This window comes from Macrosteles quadrilineatus, unplaced genomic scaffold (genome assembly GCF_028750875.1).
Source record: "Macrosteles quadrilineatus isolate MER2022 unplaced genomic scaffold, UCM_ALF_1.0 Scaffold_1__1_contigs__length_201487025, whole genome shotgun sequence".
Classification (NCBI taxonomy): domain Eukaryota; kingdom Metazoa; phylum Arthropoda; class Insecta; order Hemiptera; family Cicadellidae; genus Macrosteles; species Macrosteles quadrilineatus.
Window position 1 is genome coordinate 145,063,911 of NW_026542594.1, and position 15,536 is coordinate 145,079,446.

At 36.1% G+C, this 15,536-nt stretch overlaps 2 protein-coding genes across 3 annotated transcripts in view; one reads left to right on the forward strand and one right to left on the reverse strand.

Moving 5' to 3' along the window:
• The window catches only part of LOC128986491 (adipocyte plasma membrane-associated protein Hemomucin-like), a 438,949-nt gene that overhangs the window by 32,680 nt on the left and 390,733 nt on the right, over positions 1-15,536 (forward strand). The window lies entirely within an intron of this gene.
• The window catches only part of LOC128986472 (DNA-binding protein Ets97D), a 57,213-nt gene continuing 42,773 nt past the window's right edge, over positions 1,097-15,536 (reverse strand). For both annotated transcript variants that reach the window (XM_054406875.1, XM_054406866.1), the window contains 2 exons: positions 6,963-7,186; positions 1,097-1,344 (listed from right to left, as the gene is read on the reverse strand). In XM_054406875.1, coding sequence (XP_054262850.1) covers positions 1,180-1,344; positions 6,963-7,186 — 389 coding nt within the window. In that variant the 3' untranslated portion in view covers positions 1,097-1,179. The remainder of the gene's footprint in view (positions 1,345-6,962; positions 7,187-15,536) is intronic.

Consider the following 15,536-nt stretch of genomic DNA (forward strand, 5'->3'; position numbering starts at 1 on the left):
ACGGGGCAAAGCCCGCGGGTACAGCTAGTCTTAAATGAAAGAATAGGTTAATATGCAATTCAAATTAAAAGTCTTTAATAATAGTTTATAATGCCGCAAATTTGAGTTCAAAGAACAACTGAGTAAAAAATGATGGCAGATCCCAGAAATGTTTGAACGGCTGTAATTTTTTTAACTGGTTGTCAGTTTGAGTTTAACTTTGCTGCATTGTATTTTACTAGTAAAGACCTTTAATTTTACATCTACCTTTTTTTTATCTACCTATGCTACATTTAAGATTTTCTTCCCACTCCTAGTGGGCTTACCATAAATTACTTAAAATATATTGAACGAAGATGTTGCAACGCATTTTAATGTAAAACTTATTATATCTGTCACATGATAATATTACACATTTTATTGAAAATGTAGAATACAAAGTATATCCTTATAATGTATAGCTACAGTGTCAATTGGATAATAAATGTGTGGCCTTTTTATCCAATAAACATCGCCCTCGGCTGAGCAAGCGCTCCGTTGCCGCTTGATATAATTCTTCGTAGCTAAGAAAGTAATTCTTTTATCAAAATCTTATCGATACTAAAGTTAAATTAGATCCTTTCCCTGAAACTTTCCTGCAGGTCTGACAAATCTGACCAAATAATACGTGATTTGGTAGCCGACTAACTTTTTTGTGTTGGTATGAAAAAGTTTAATAAAGTTTGTTCGGTAGCTTAGTGGTTTTTATTTGAAATAAATTAATAACATTTAAATCATAAGCATCCTATGTTAATAGTCCATGACTATGCATAGTTTCAGGATTTTTTCTCGGTCCTAACTATTTAACATTTTTATTTTATTAGAGCTGTTCGATATGGTTGTGAGGCTGTTTGCCCCCAAGGTGACGTCACAATACCTCGCCCCGCACCACCCTCACCCGGCTACGATGCGCAGTAGCACACCTGTCTTACTTCCACCATGTATTATATCATGTTGTAAAATGGAAAAATAATATGATAATGTGCTATCGTTGGTTAACTTGTTGATAAAACCCATGGAGTAGAACGGAATACAGATTACCCAGGAAACTGTGGTACGAATAACAATTCTCAAATAATACAATTAAAAATATTTTTATTTACATATTTACATAACACAATTCAACATACCGTAGATTCTTATTAACAATAGTTTTGCATTTCAAAATTCTCTGTGTCCAAATATGCTGTGCTGAATGGGATCACTGTTTGCATTTAGAGCTTTCATTTCTGCTTCTATTACGAGGCGATTTAACTCGTAGGCAGAGTAACCCATCAAGTGCTTCAGGTCACATACAAACTTGTAGACAAAACGTTTCCCATGTACCTGCAACCGAAGAAACATGTTGTAGCTTAATCATCCTTTTTATTAGGAATTATTCAAGGTAAAGTCAAAATTGTACATGTTAGCCTACGGATTGTTAAATAGTATTAAAAAAGGCATCAGGTGGTACAAAGGACGTTTTCTTTCTTTATTATAAAGAGCGTCATGTTTAACACGTAAAAATAAATAAACATTTAGACACTAAACATTTATGGTAACTGATCAGTTATGACAACAGTCGACGGTAACCCAGCGGAATTTGAGTCTAGACTGTGGGAGGTCAGTGGAGTAGGTGTGCATCCCTGATCTTTTTCCCTCAGGTTGCGTCCTGTCTTTCACTCCTCTCCAGTATCCAGATGTCAGTGTCATATATAAAATTCGATGAAAACGTGATTTGATCATTTGACACATTTTGGTGGTCGGATTTTACTGCCTATCTCAAACCCTTCCAAGGTGCTCAATATTAATCTGTCTGTCTCTAGAAAAATTTAAAATATTAATGTTGCCATTGCTATTTATATTACTAATATTACAAATGTGAAAGTTTGTGTGTTCGTTTGTTTGTTTGGTTGTGTGTTTGAAGTTCAATCACGCATAAACCACTGGACGGATTGGGCTGAAATTTGGCATGATGATAGCTTACATTCCCGATTAATATATAGGCATATTCTTATCTCAAAAATCCTTTTGGGCTCCGCCCCAGTGGCTCTGTAATTCCCCATGTTAACCTTATGGGTATTCATATTTAAAGGGAATTAAAGAATTTAGTCAGCTGTTTTAACTAAAAAAGTTGGTTCTATGATATGGAAAAGCATTAAAACGTTATAAGATTTACCAACAGGGTACAGCACTATATTTTTTTTTGCATTTATGAAAACAGCTAATTTGAACTAAGCAGCAACAAAAAACTGTGATTCACAATGAGAACTGTCAAAGTAGGATTGTTTACAGTTATGTTTATGTTTTTCATTTCATGAATAATTGTGATATTTTGCGAATTGTTGATAATTTATTTTTCTCTATTGTTTAGGTGAAGTGGTAGAACATTATGGCTATGGTAGATGTGTAATACTATAGAATACTGTAAATTTAAAAAAGCGAATTTTATCAAACTGTGTCCTCCCTTATTGCAAACACAAAGCTTGAGTATAACTGCAATAAGCATTTTATACTTATATTCCAACCCCGCACGAAGGACGGGTACTCTGCTAGTGTTAATACAATTGTGGCCTTAGAAAATCAAATGTTCAGCAAAAGATTATTATGTTTAGTGGGCTGTCGACACTTTTGGAAGATTTTCCTTGAAACATTTTTTAAAGGAACGTATACTGATGTAATATTTAGTACAATTGATCTTGTATACGCCAGATCTATTCTAAGGTTGTGTCATCGAAGGACTGCGCTCCTTTAAAACCCTAGGACTGGCAATATGACGATTTTCGTCATATGTCTGTGCTTCCAAAACTGTTAGTTTCTTTTAACATGTTCGCTGCTGACCGCTAGATGCCGGGACGGCGCCAGGAGCTCAACTAACGCTCGCCGCTGCGTAAACATTGCCGCCGATACACTGAATTACAGTAAAAACAACTGTACTTATACTGGATGGCAATTTTCTGAAATAAAACTGGGTTTGGACTTAGTACTGAGTGATTCTGATAGATAGCAGCACTACCCAGGTTGCAGTCAGTAAAGTAGTTTCGTTATCTAGCAGGAAAGAGGTGGGACAAAGCCCTGTTCTAAACGACCCTGGTGGTGATTTTGGGAAACTATATTTTTATTGTCAGAAAAGTACGTTCCCACGAGCTGCAGAGAAATATAGGACGCTCGTGACAAGCTGGCTGATCCATGGAAACGTTAAACAACAATGAACAGTGACGTTCCTAGCTCCTGGCGCCGTGGCCCGGCTGACGCTCTGGAACGTCCGTAGCGTGTTAAGCAGCTTATAACTCATTTAAAATTATTCCAAAACCAAATAATTTTAATACCATTTGAAAGAGGAGATTCCAAACTTTTATATTCATCAGGCCCGTTTTTGACCCTTTCAGCACCCTAGGCACAACCAACAGTAGCGCCCCTTTGCAATATATATATTAGGTTGTCCACCGACCGGGAAATGATGCAGGAGTTTTTTGAACCGGGAATTATGTGTGAATTTTGTATTTCTACCTGGGGTTTTCAATTTACCGTGATCACACGTGACAACAGTGACGTTTCTGTGACCGTGGGAGATGATAATTGTCTATACATGGCCGCAAGGGATCAGAATTTTCCACGATCGCAGAAGACGATGATGATTGATGTTATGTTCAGAGCCACGAGGGACGATCAGAATATTGCCACGATCACGGAAGACGATTTATAATGTGGATTGATAATGTAGACGATTATAATGTCCACACGACCGCGGGAAACAGCAAGAATTTTGCTGCGATCGCGGAAGACGATGATGATCTCTGCACAACTGCAGGACATGATTAACATTTTGCCTTGATCGCGCAAGACGGTGATAATGTCCACATAGCCGCGGGAAAAGATAAGAATTTTGCCTCATTCGTGGAAGACGATGATCTCCTTATGTCGGCAGGAGCTGATTACCATTTTTCCACAATCGCGGAAGACGATAACGATGTCTTCACGACTGCGGATGACAATTACGATGTCTTCACTACTGCGGGAGACGATTATGATATCTACATGACCGCGGGAGATATAGTAATGATTTCTACACGGCCGCGAGGGATGATTAGAATATTGCAGCGATCACGGAAGACAATGATAATGTCCACAAGACTAAAGGACATGATTAACATTTTGCCGCAATAGCAGGAGACGATTACGATGTCTTCACGTCTGCAGGATACGATTACGATGTCTTCACGTCTGCAGGAAACGATTACGATGTCTGCAGAACCGCTGGTACGATAATGATTATTATTTACAATTATGCCGCGATCACTCAAGACGATCGATCATAATGTCCACATGACTGCGGGAGATGATTACCATCGGGGGACGATATAATGATATCACGGCCGCGAGGGGTGGTCAGAGTTTGACCGCGATCGCGCAAGACGAGGATAATGGAAAAGATCAGAATTCCGCCTCATTCGCGGTAGACGATGAAAATCTCTTAACGACCGCGGGATATGTTTATTTATATATTGCCTCGATCATGGAAGACGATAATTATGTCTAAACGACCCGACCATGGAAAATAGTAAGAATCTTGCCGCAAACGCGGGAGACGATTACGATGTCTACACGGCCGCAAGGGATTATCAGAAGTTTACTGCGATCGCATGCAAAAACAAACACCATTTTTTTTTATTGTTGGCGCCCCCCAAAAACAGCCAATTGCCTCGCGCAAAGCGCCAAGCCTATTGTGCCTATTCGGTAAATCGGCCCTGATTTTCATATATAAACAAATCGTATAGCTTTAACAGATCAATTTTATTGTCTTTACAACTTGAATAAAAATTTAGGCCCGAGACGATTTTGAGTTTGCCTTGTCAATTCATTACTCATGTTTTCAATAAATCGTAGCGCATATAATCTTGCATGAAACCGGTTGTGGTTGGTACCAATAGTAAGATTTTGTTCTAGAGTTTATTTTCGTATCAAGAATCACGTGATTATAACGTCAGACAATTTGGGAAATAATATTAAAAAATCAGCAGACATTAATAGGCAATGACTAATAAATCAATAAAGGATTGTGTTGGCGTGATGTAATTATTTTTATTGATCTGTAGCCAGAAATAATAACGCACAGTTTGAAATACACAGGTTTTGTTGACAAGGCATAAATTAACTGTTTCTTTGGTGACAGCCGCCATTTAGAGATGGGAATTGTCGTAGTTTTCCGGCAACGGTTATAACGATAACGCAGCTGCCCAATAACGTGTTGCGGCAACCTGTTATTTCAATAACGATTGCCAACTCGTTGCCGCTGTGTAAACCGTTGTCCGCCGGTCGGTGTTGCGGCGTTCAGTTATCGTTGTCGGTTGATCAGTTCAGTTTCCAGTTGTAGTCTCGAGTCGGACGTTGCCGCGTTGTCCAGACAGGATGCGTTATTCTAATTCTAGTTCGTTTCAGAAGTTATCGTTGCTCTAATGCTCTGGTAGCGTTGCGGCAACGGCACTAACTAATGGCAATGCATGTTTTCGTTTTCGTTGTCCGCGGTCCGCGCGGCTTTCCTGCAACATTGTGTTGGTAGATACGTTATTATAATAACAGGGAGTTCTCGGCAACGTGTTGCCGCGATAACGTTGCTGTGGCCGCAACACTGTTATTCATCCTGTTATGTTAAATAACGCCCATCTCTACCGCCATTAGTGTTGTGCGGCGTTCACGTCTCATGAGTCTTGTGTTGGTCAAATCTCTTGAGTTGGTTTTCTTGAGTGATATGATAGTAATTGTTATCCATGTTATTATGGGTAGTGATAATATGACCCACAATAACATGCATAAAAGCAATAAGTGGACAAAACCAATAAGACCAATAAAACCAATAAATCTTTCATTTATCCCCTCAGTATATGGGACCAAAAATTTACAATAAATTACCCGCTGGGATTAAAAACATTGCCTCATTCTCTAAATTTAAACTATCTTTAAAAAATTTCCTTTTGGAGAGGGCATTTTACTCGTTAGAGGAATATCTGGAAAATGAGTATATTTGAAAGATATTGCTTCTCCCATAGGTTTGTAGCTTATTATATGCTTTATTTCTTTTGTAAGCTATTTTATTTTAAAATGTAGTATAGTATTAGTATTAGACTTTGTGACAAATCACCTGTCAAGAGAATTGATGTAATGTGATGATGTTTAATAAATAAATAAATAAATAAACAGTTGTACGCAGCAGTTTTGTCCACCAATTGCTTACAATTCCAATGAACAAACAGGATTATAATGAAGAATTAAATGCAATAAAATATATAGCTGTAGAAATGGTTATCCATGTATTATGATAGAGAAACTTATCTTCAAACATAGAAACAAGTCAGAAACATAGATGACAAGTCGCTTGGTCTTGAGCGTTTCGTTGTCACCAACGATAAAAAGCAAGCAACATTTCATAATCACAAATTTTGCCACTAATACTAATCATTTACCCATAATTTACTAGTAAATCTTTGTGTTTTATTGTTACTAATGTGTTGTTTTGTTTAGTGAGTGATTGTGATAGGAATCATTATTCCAATCAACGATCAGGATTATAATGAAGAATTAAATACAATAAAATATATAGCTGTGAAAAATTCACGTACAGTTCAAGGATTTTTTCCTGGTCATTGTAATTTACGTACGATTGCTGGGTTTAAAGGTCAGATGAATACCCTGGTCTGTTAGTTGACAATGTCATTACAATGAGATAAACAATTAAATTGATTGTGTTGACATTTTGTTTGCCTCAGCTGTCATTGCTAAGTCACAAGGGGGCTTTTCCTCACAGAGACAGATCCTCAAACAACATCATTTGTCTTAAGTAATAAAATAAAACTAGTATGTGACTACACCTCATATAAAATCAGTGGCTGACTTTTACACTCTTTTAAAATAACACTTAATATGCATTAGCAATCCACTTTTTGCAAGATTTTGGTGTTTGTGTGTACCTTGGCAATCATGTCACCGTCGTAGTAGTAGCGCAGGGCTCTGCTTAGTTTTTCATAGTTCATATTCGGTTTATTTTTTCGCATCCCCCACAACTGAGCCACACGCTCTGGTTCTTTAAGCTTAAACTCCCCCTCGGCTCCAAGCCACTGGATGCACTCACGGTGATTCTTGTCTGTGAGCAAATCCAACAAGAACTGCCACAGCTGCACTTGTCCATTGTTACCTGTAAAAGACACAGAATATTACAGGAATGCTTCCCTTTGAAACTGAAAATAAATTAAGTGACTGCAACGCTGAATCAACAAAGATAGTGTAGTTTTTCCCACAGATAGATTGCTGCAACACATCCCACAATGTTGGTTGCTAACATTGCCAATTCAATGACATGGTCATCTCCCGAGGACCAATATTCAATAGTTTACTTTCATTGTGGAAGCCTTTCATCAAGATTATGAATGAATTTCAAATGCTAAAAGATAAAAACAACTAAGTGCTCTACAAGTTTGATTATTTTATAACAATAATTTTTCAAAGATGTTGAGACTAATTTTTCTACAATGAGCGAAAAATACCTCCGCCGCAGCAAACCTGCAGACTAAGCGAATTTCCATATTTGCCTAATTAGATTTACACTAAAATATCCCCTTAAAAATATTACACATATTCCCTTTTAAAATAGCATTAGTTTAACAAGTACTTAGGTTTGCTGCAAAAGGGAGAGTTAAAAAGTGTTTTTTTTGTAAAATTGTAATATGTAGATTAGTATGAAATACAGTGGCGTAGCGACCGTGGAGGGGTCGCTCCAGGGCGGAAAGCTCTGGGGTGCGGTACTCCTTCAAGAAAATCAAACTTTTATTTTTTTATTTGATATACATATAAATACGAAATTAAAGTAAGATTATCTCTAATCAGGTATATTTAAAAAATGAATACTATTGGTCGCTGCCGGCCCGACCAAACGCGTGAGCGCTCCGTGACGGTAAGAAAATAAATGTAATGTTTTTTTACGTGTGTTCTGTGTTTTATGTTTTAAATTGATGACGAATCTGAGAAGAGGATAAACCTGAGGATGTGGCAGTCGCCATGAAACATGAAGTTTGTCTACCAACACTAAACAGGATATTGTAAGGTAACAAAATAATTTAATTAATATAAAGCAATATCCAGAAGTAGGACGATGAATTCTATATTGTTGTTTTCACAATAGTTTTTACTTATTTGTTTTTAGCGAATTTCCCTATAGGGAAGTAGCTATTACCGTAGGTCTCATGGTAAGACCTAAGCCCGGGACCGATTTACTTTTTCATTTTGATGTCCCCAGAGGCCAAAAACACCATTCGTTCAAATTTTTATATATCTATATATAGAGATATATATATATGTGTCCATCTGCACAATATTGAGTAATTTTTGCCCGATTATGATAAAACTTGGTTTAAAGGTGTAAGGCGGGATAAACTTGAATGAGTTCGCGAACCAGCATGATCGGACTATGGGAACGGGGGTTTTATGGGGTAAAAATAGGTTTTTCCCATTTTTGGCCCTAAAAACACAAAATTTCACAATTTCTTTTCAAACCATTTTGTAGAGCTTAAAAAAACAAATAATTTAGTATATTGAAGCGTTATTATGCGCCTAATTGTTACGGAGAAATTAAAAAAATTGTAATTTTAAAATTCCCATGTTATTCTTATGGAGAATAAGTCAACTGTTGTAGTTTGCTTGTTTATGAACATATTTTGATCAAATTTGGAAAATACATTAATTTCTTACTAAACCACAGTACCTTTTAATATTTTACATTAAAAAAAACTTTTTTACCCTCCCTGTTGCAGCAAACCTAAGTACTCATTAAACTAATTCTGTTTAAATAGGGAATAAATGTGATATTTTTAAGGAGACATTTTAGTTTAAATCCAATCAGGCAGATGGAATTCGCTAAGTCTGCAGGTTTGCTGCGGCGGGGGTATTTTATTTTTTTAGCGAATTTCCCATATAGGGAATAAGCTATTACCGTAGTACTCATGGTAAGACCTGGACCCGGGACCAATTTTTTTTTTCGTTTTGAGGTCCCTAGAGGCCAAAAACACCATCCGTTCAAATTCATATATATATATATATATATGTGTCCGTTAGCGCGATAACTCGAGCAAAAATGATCCGATTTTGATGAAATTTAGTACAAACGTGTAAACCTACGTTTATTCGAACGAGTTCGCGAACCAGCATGATCGGCCCATGGGAACGGAGGTTTATGGGGGCTTTTATGGGGTAAAAATGGGTTTTTCCAATTTTTGACCCAAAAAACATAAAATTTTGCAATTTCTTTCCAAACTATTTTGTAGAGCTTAAAAAAACAAATAATTTTGTATATTGAAGCGTTATAATGCGCCTAATGGTTACGGAGAAAATTCCAAAAAATTGTTAATTTAAAATTCCCATGTTATTCTTATGGAAAGTAAGTAAACTGTTGTGTTTTGCTTGTTTATTAAAATATTTTGCCCAAATTTGGAAAATGTTTTTATTTCTCACTAACTATTAACATTTAGCATAAAAAAAAACACTTTTACCCTCCCTGTTGCAGCAAACCTAAGTATGTGTTAAACTGATTCTATTTAAATAGGGAATGAATGTGATATTTTTAAGGAGACATTTTAGTGTAAATCCAATCAGGCAAATGGAAATTCGCTTAGTCTGAAGGTTTGCTGCGGCGGGGGTATTTTACTTTTTTCTTAAGGGCTGGGTAAAGAATTTTATCATTATGCTGCAGCATTAACAGCTGTTTTCAATAGGTATTGTACTTACGTTTAGGGGCTAAATTAGTCTTTTATTTCCTCCCTATGAAAAAAAGAATCAGCTGATGTTAAGGATATTAGCTGTACATTTTAATAGCTATACAAGTCATCCTCTGGTTTTGCCGAAGAAAATAGTCCTTATTGGCAAATATGGTATTTTTTTCAAAATTTGCTTGCATTTATCATTGTGTTATATTTTACTACTAAAATACCCCTTTATCGACATGTAGGAAAATGTAAATGTAAAAGAATTCAATTAGACATATGAATTTATAAGTGTTTTAGTGGAGTAATACACAAATTCATCTATTTAACAGAAACAAATGTTCCACAAAACCATTTATTCCAACAGTTTTATCATCAAAATAAAGAAATAGGTAAGAAGGCTGTATGTTAATTGGTGTCCTTACATTAATATATCACTATTAAACAGATTTTTAATAATATAACCAAATGTTTCTAGGACGACACATCGTCGGCTAAATCTAACTTCAAAAAGCAGTGTCGCTGGTGAGTCAATTAGGTTAGTTGCATTACGAAATATTCCCAAATTTTCCTTCTGTCACACTGCGTCTGGTACCGTGACCGCGATGGAATATCCGTGACCGGAAAAAATAAAAGTGACCGAAATGGAAAAAATGTGACCGTAAAGGAAATTACATGCTATAATAACTGTTTTAATACTAATAAATTGGGCATAGTGTTTTTAAAACAAAAAATACAAATTTGAATTAAGTTATCTTGCATTTCATTGTTTATAGACATTTTGCACAATCCTATAATGTAATGAGTACTGTAACTGTTATTTTTAGGGTGTATAACTGTATAACTAGAGGTGTGCAAAGCATCAAATTGAATCAAATCAGAAATTCGATTTGATGTATCGAATCACGAATCGATTCAGTGGTGGTTACAAAACTATTTGATTCAAGGGGCACTAAACTAAACGCCTGCAGAAAGTCAATGCAATACCCGCAATACAGCAGTGTGTTGCGTTTCCTTTACGAAGGCGTTTATTTTTAAATTAATTCTTTGAATGTAAATATTGCTTTGATTATTTTATAATTTTATGTTGTTTTTATGTATGTAATTTTATGTATAATTTTATGACATAGCAATGTATGACAAGTTTTGTTAAATGTAAGCAGTGTGAGACATGTTTTACTACTGTAAACATAGTGAAAATAAGTCACTCCAAAATCATTCTAAAAATAACACAAGTCTGAAAAATTAGTTCAGTACTTTAGTAAGACTGGTGTTATAGACTGATAAATTTGGTATTTTTGTAGGTCTGAAGCTATGTATATCTTGTAGTTTTTAGGTATGATTCTAACCTCTCATTTTATCAATGTAAACCAATTTAAAGTTTCAGTATAAATCTTACAAATGTATCAAAAGATATGTTTGATTTGTTAACACCAAAACATATCTTTATTTGTAAAACCAATATTATAAAATAGGTAACTTAACATGATTAACAATATGATGTAAAAATAATGCAATAAAGTAAAAATTATGAAATAGGCAAGTAAAGCAGGTCACTGACATTTCCAGCAATACAGGTTCTTCTAATATACGATTGAAATTAAATATCTAATTCCCTAAAATGCATATATTGTATGAATATGCCTAATACCGCACCAACAAAAATCTGCATCACAGTAATGTGGTAGAATTTAATTATTTTTATTTCACTACATTGACAAGTATGAATAGAAAAATGCCGTATTGCTTCGAATCGAGTTGCATCAATACAAATTGAAAATCTTTTAAATCAAATCAAAATTTTTTGCTTTTTCGCACACCACTAGTAATAAACAATTTTATTACAAATATAAACTTAGTTTAGTAGTTGTCTGCACGATTTATCCACATCATTAAATCATTTTTTTGAAGATGATTCTGTTAGTAGAATTTTTCCCGGGAAGAGAGATGTTATAAAAAAGGGTAGAACCATAAAACAACGTCACGTACTACTTGATACTCTGAAAAATGTACACATCAAGTTGCAGGAAGAGTTAACCCTAGAACTGCCTTCTGCTGTTTAAACAGCAGTTTCAAGTGTGCGCCAGATGTCTATTTTTTTTAAACGCTTATTAGGCAGTGAAAATGATCCAGAAGCGTAAACATTTTGATAGCGTTGAAAAGAGGAGATTCTAAACTTCATTTTCATATACAAACGAACTTCGTAGCAGTATCAGATCAGTATAACTGCTATTATAATTTGAACAAAATTTAGCGCACGAAACATTCTTGAGTCGCGATCGGCAAATCTCGTAAAACATGTGTTCTTAAAAAAAAAAATGTGAAGTCTTTATTTTGGCCCAAACAGAAAGCGGTTTGTAACATTGGAAAGAACATTGAAGAACTTTGTCATACGTTAGGAAGTCTGAGAAATAATTTTTTTAAATCAGCTGTTTTGTCAACTGGCCATTTTTCCCAAAGCGCCGTTTCAATGGCAGTTTCTAAATCACTATTAAAAATATTGATAATTGACATAGCGTGATGTGAGTCAAACTTATTTGAAGCTGAGAAAACATTCTTTCTCTATGTTTTGGTGCCTTTTAGCATTGAGATTCAGGTGACACATTAGTTGTAACTGGAAAAACAAGTTGCTTGCGTTCTTCTCGCCAGAATCAAAGGTTAGTGTTTTAGAGTATAAGAAGCGTATTGTCAGGTGGCGTATGAGTTAGTAGTAGTATTTATCCATATACCTGTTTTAAAATGATGATTCCTAAGATTTTCCCTAAGTTCAAAAGCATGTCGTGGAACTTAACAGAAGCCGGCCATGGCAAACGTACAATGGATGGCATGGGCGGTGCCCTAAAATGAGAGGCAGTTTCACATGGAAAGGACATTACTGATGCTACCAGCTTCATAAAAGCCTCATCATATGTGAACATATTCTTGATTGAAATCAGTGCAAAACGCATTGCAGATAGAGATAGTAAGAGACAATTAAACTATTATTCCACCAATTAATGGCATAACCAAATGTCATCAAATTACCTTTGCTGAAGGAGGGGAACATGCTTTCATGTTTCAAATGTCCCATGAGTAGTAAGTGCAAGCACTATCACCTTTTTGAAGTATTTCCTGACTTACCAGTGATGAATAGCAAGCTAAAGGAGGACATCTGGTCTTCTGACAGTGATTGTGACAGCAAACAGATGGAAGACATGCCTGAAGACGACGCGCCAGTGTATCAAGTGAAAGTGAAATCTGAAGAAATTGAAGACACTTTTATAAACTTTCCTGAAGATCAAATTTTTGACCCAAGGAGATTAGATTAAGAGATCATCAAACATTCAATGGGGATCGCAGTAGGATCTTTTGTTATAATCAGGATCGACCATGAGGGACCATCCATTTTTTTTTTTTTTTTTTTTTTTGTATTGAGGGACCAAGAATTCGTTCCAATACAGTATGTCAAAGTGACATTTTTATGAAGAATTCAGTCGTGTTTATGAAGCCTTTTGAAAGAGACGGTGTTACATTTTGTCCTGACAAGAGTGAAGTTTCCTTTGTTAATACTTGCCAGGTTGTTAAGGTACTCCCAATGCCCTTTCCTTTAATGTTATTGAGAGGGAGCCGTATTTCTTACAAGTTATCTATTGTATCTTTGGACAACCCTAATTAGGTGTCAAGGTCTTGTTTTGTTAAACAATAGTCAAATTCTTTATTAAAATATTCCTAGAGAATATTCATGCATCAGGTACAATCGTTTGCAATTACAATTAGCTTTTTTATAGTAGCATATTGTTTATGAATTCAGCCTCTGAGTAAAACCATAAGCCATGTTGTCAGGTGCTTCTTGAACAGACTGGGTTGTTCTCTCTAGTAGGTTGTTAAAGTAGAGAACACCTTTGTAGGATGCAGCACCTTGGCTGCGCTGTTGTAGTGGTGTGGATAATAACTTCTCTTATGTTGAGTGAAACTAATGGTTCTTGAAAGCTTTTTGGCAGCTGTCTCTGTAGTTTAGGTCGACCAGGCATCTAATTGCTCTTTTTTGCTTTAGGAGTACTCTTTCCAGGTTGCCTTTTGATGTTCCACCCAAAGTCGCAATGCCATATCCGAGGTGGGACTCGAATAGAGCAAAATATGCAACCTTGGCTACTTCTGGGCTGCAAGCTTGCTTGATCCTACGTATTACGTAGAGGCTTGAGCTTAGCTTTTTGCAGAGCTGGTCTATGTGGTGTTTCCATGATAGCTTAGCGTCAATTATGATGCCTAGGTATTTTGTGTTTGTAGTCCCGGTATTGTAATGTCTGTGTTGTTGCGTTTGGTGATGAAAGTCATTTGAACGGTTTAGGCTTTCGTTTAGAACTAGGTCATTGGAGGTCCTAGTTCTAAACGAAAGCAAAAGCGTTCAAATGACATTCATAATTTTTTTTGGAGGTCTTGGACTGGGCCAAGTACTGATCCTTGCAAGATCCTTTGCACGTCTTTAGCTTTGGATTGGGCCTTATACAGTGGAACCTCAATAAGAAGACCCTCGATAAAAAGTAACTCTTGATAACAAGTGTATGTTTCACCCTTGAATCTAATTTTACCTCTAAACACATGTTATTGCAAACCTCAATAAGAAGTCAACCTTGATAACCAGACTAATTTTTATAATCCCTATGAGAGTCTTGTTATCAAGGTTCTACTGTAATTTGTGTTGTTCTTTATGTAGGCTATTTCCACAAGCTGTTTCCGGTTGCTAATGTAGCTTTTAAACCATTCTGCTGCTCTTCCTCTCACACCTAGTGTTTCCAGCTTGAGTAGAAGAAGTTTGTGGTTTAGGCAGTCGAAAGCTTTACTAAAATCTAGGAAGAGGCTTGTTGGAAGTGCTGCCTTCTTCTAGTTGGTCTAGTATGTGCTCTGTCAGTTGAATTAAGGCTGTGGCTGTCGATTTGACTTTGATAAATCCGTGCTGATGACTATTGAGAAGGTTGTGTTCTTAAAGATGGTGTAGGAGTTGTATGGCCTAGTACTATCTATTTGATTGTTTTTGAAAACGTTGATATTAGGGAGATTGGCATGTAGCTATTTCTCTCTATCGTTGGTCCATTTTTGTACATAAACAATTTATCAGGAAGTTGTTCCGTTTGCCCCGTGTCATCTCCTACTGTAGACACGCCATAATTCTCGATTTCAAAAGAATCTTTGTTAATATCATTAAGTTTTTCACTTTCCAAAGACGTTAAAGTGAATTGACTATCTACTTGCCCGATGTGTTTATGACATTTACCGTGCAATGTCCAGCCTAAACGGCTCCAAGACAAGACTGGAGAGTTGGGAGGACCTTCAATTATTTCCCTTGCTAGAATGTCACAGTTTTCTTGACCTATAAGTATTGTAGGTTTAAAATTTACTGACGGTTAAGGTTGACCAATTGACCGAAGTGGGACCACTTCTTTCTCAGTTTGACAGTATCCACCATTTGTTTTGGTAAGTCCAATGGTGACTGGGTACGTACATCGGTTAATGTAAATATTTCGTCCTCATATAACATATAACCCTTTAATTTTAACTTTCACACTCATAGATGTTGGGTCAAAATGTTGGGTTGCATTGGACCAGCATGTCGTGAGGGGTTCAATACTACCGTTGACGCCTCATTTATCGGCTGTAGCTGAATCCAGCAAAGATACGGTTGACCCGTCATCTAAGAGTGCGTAAGTGTCGATCTGACAACTTGGGCCATATAATGTCACTGGACATACTCTTAGTAGAACACAGTTATTAACAACATGACTGCTAATAATTTCTTTATTTTGCGGTTTGCTGTCC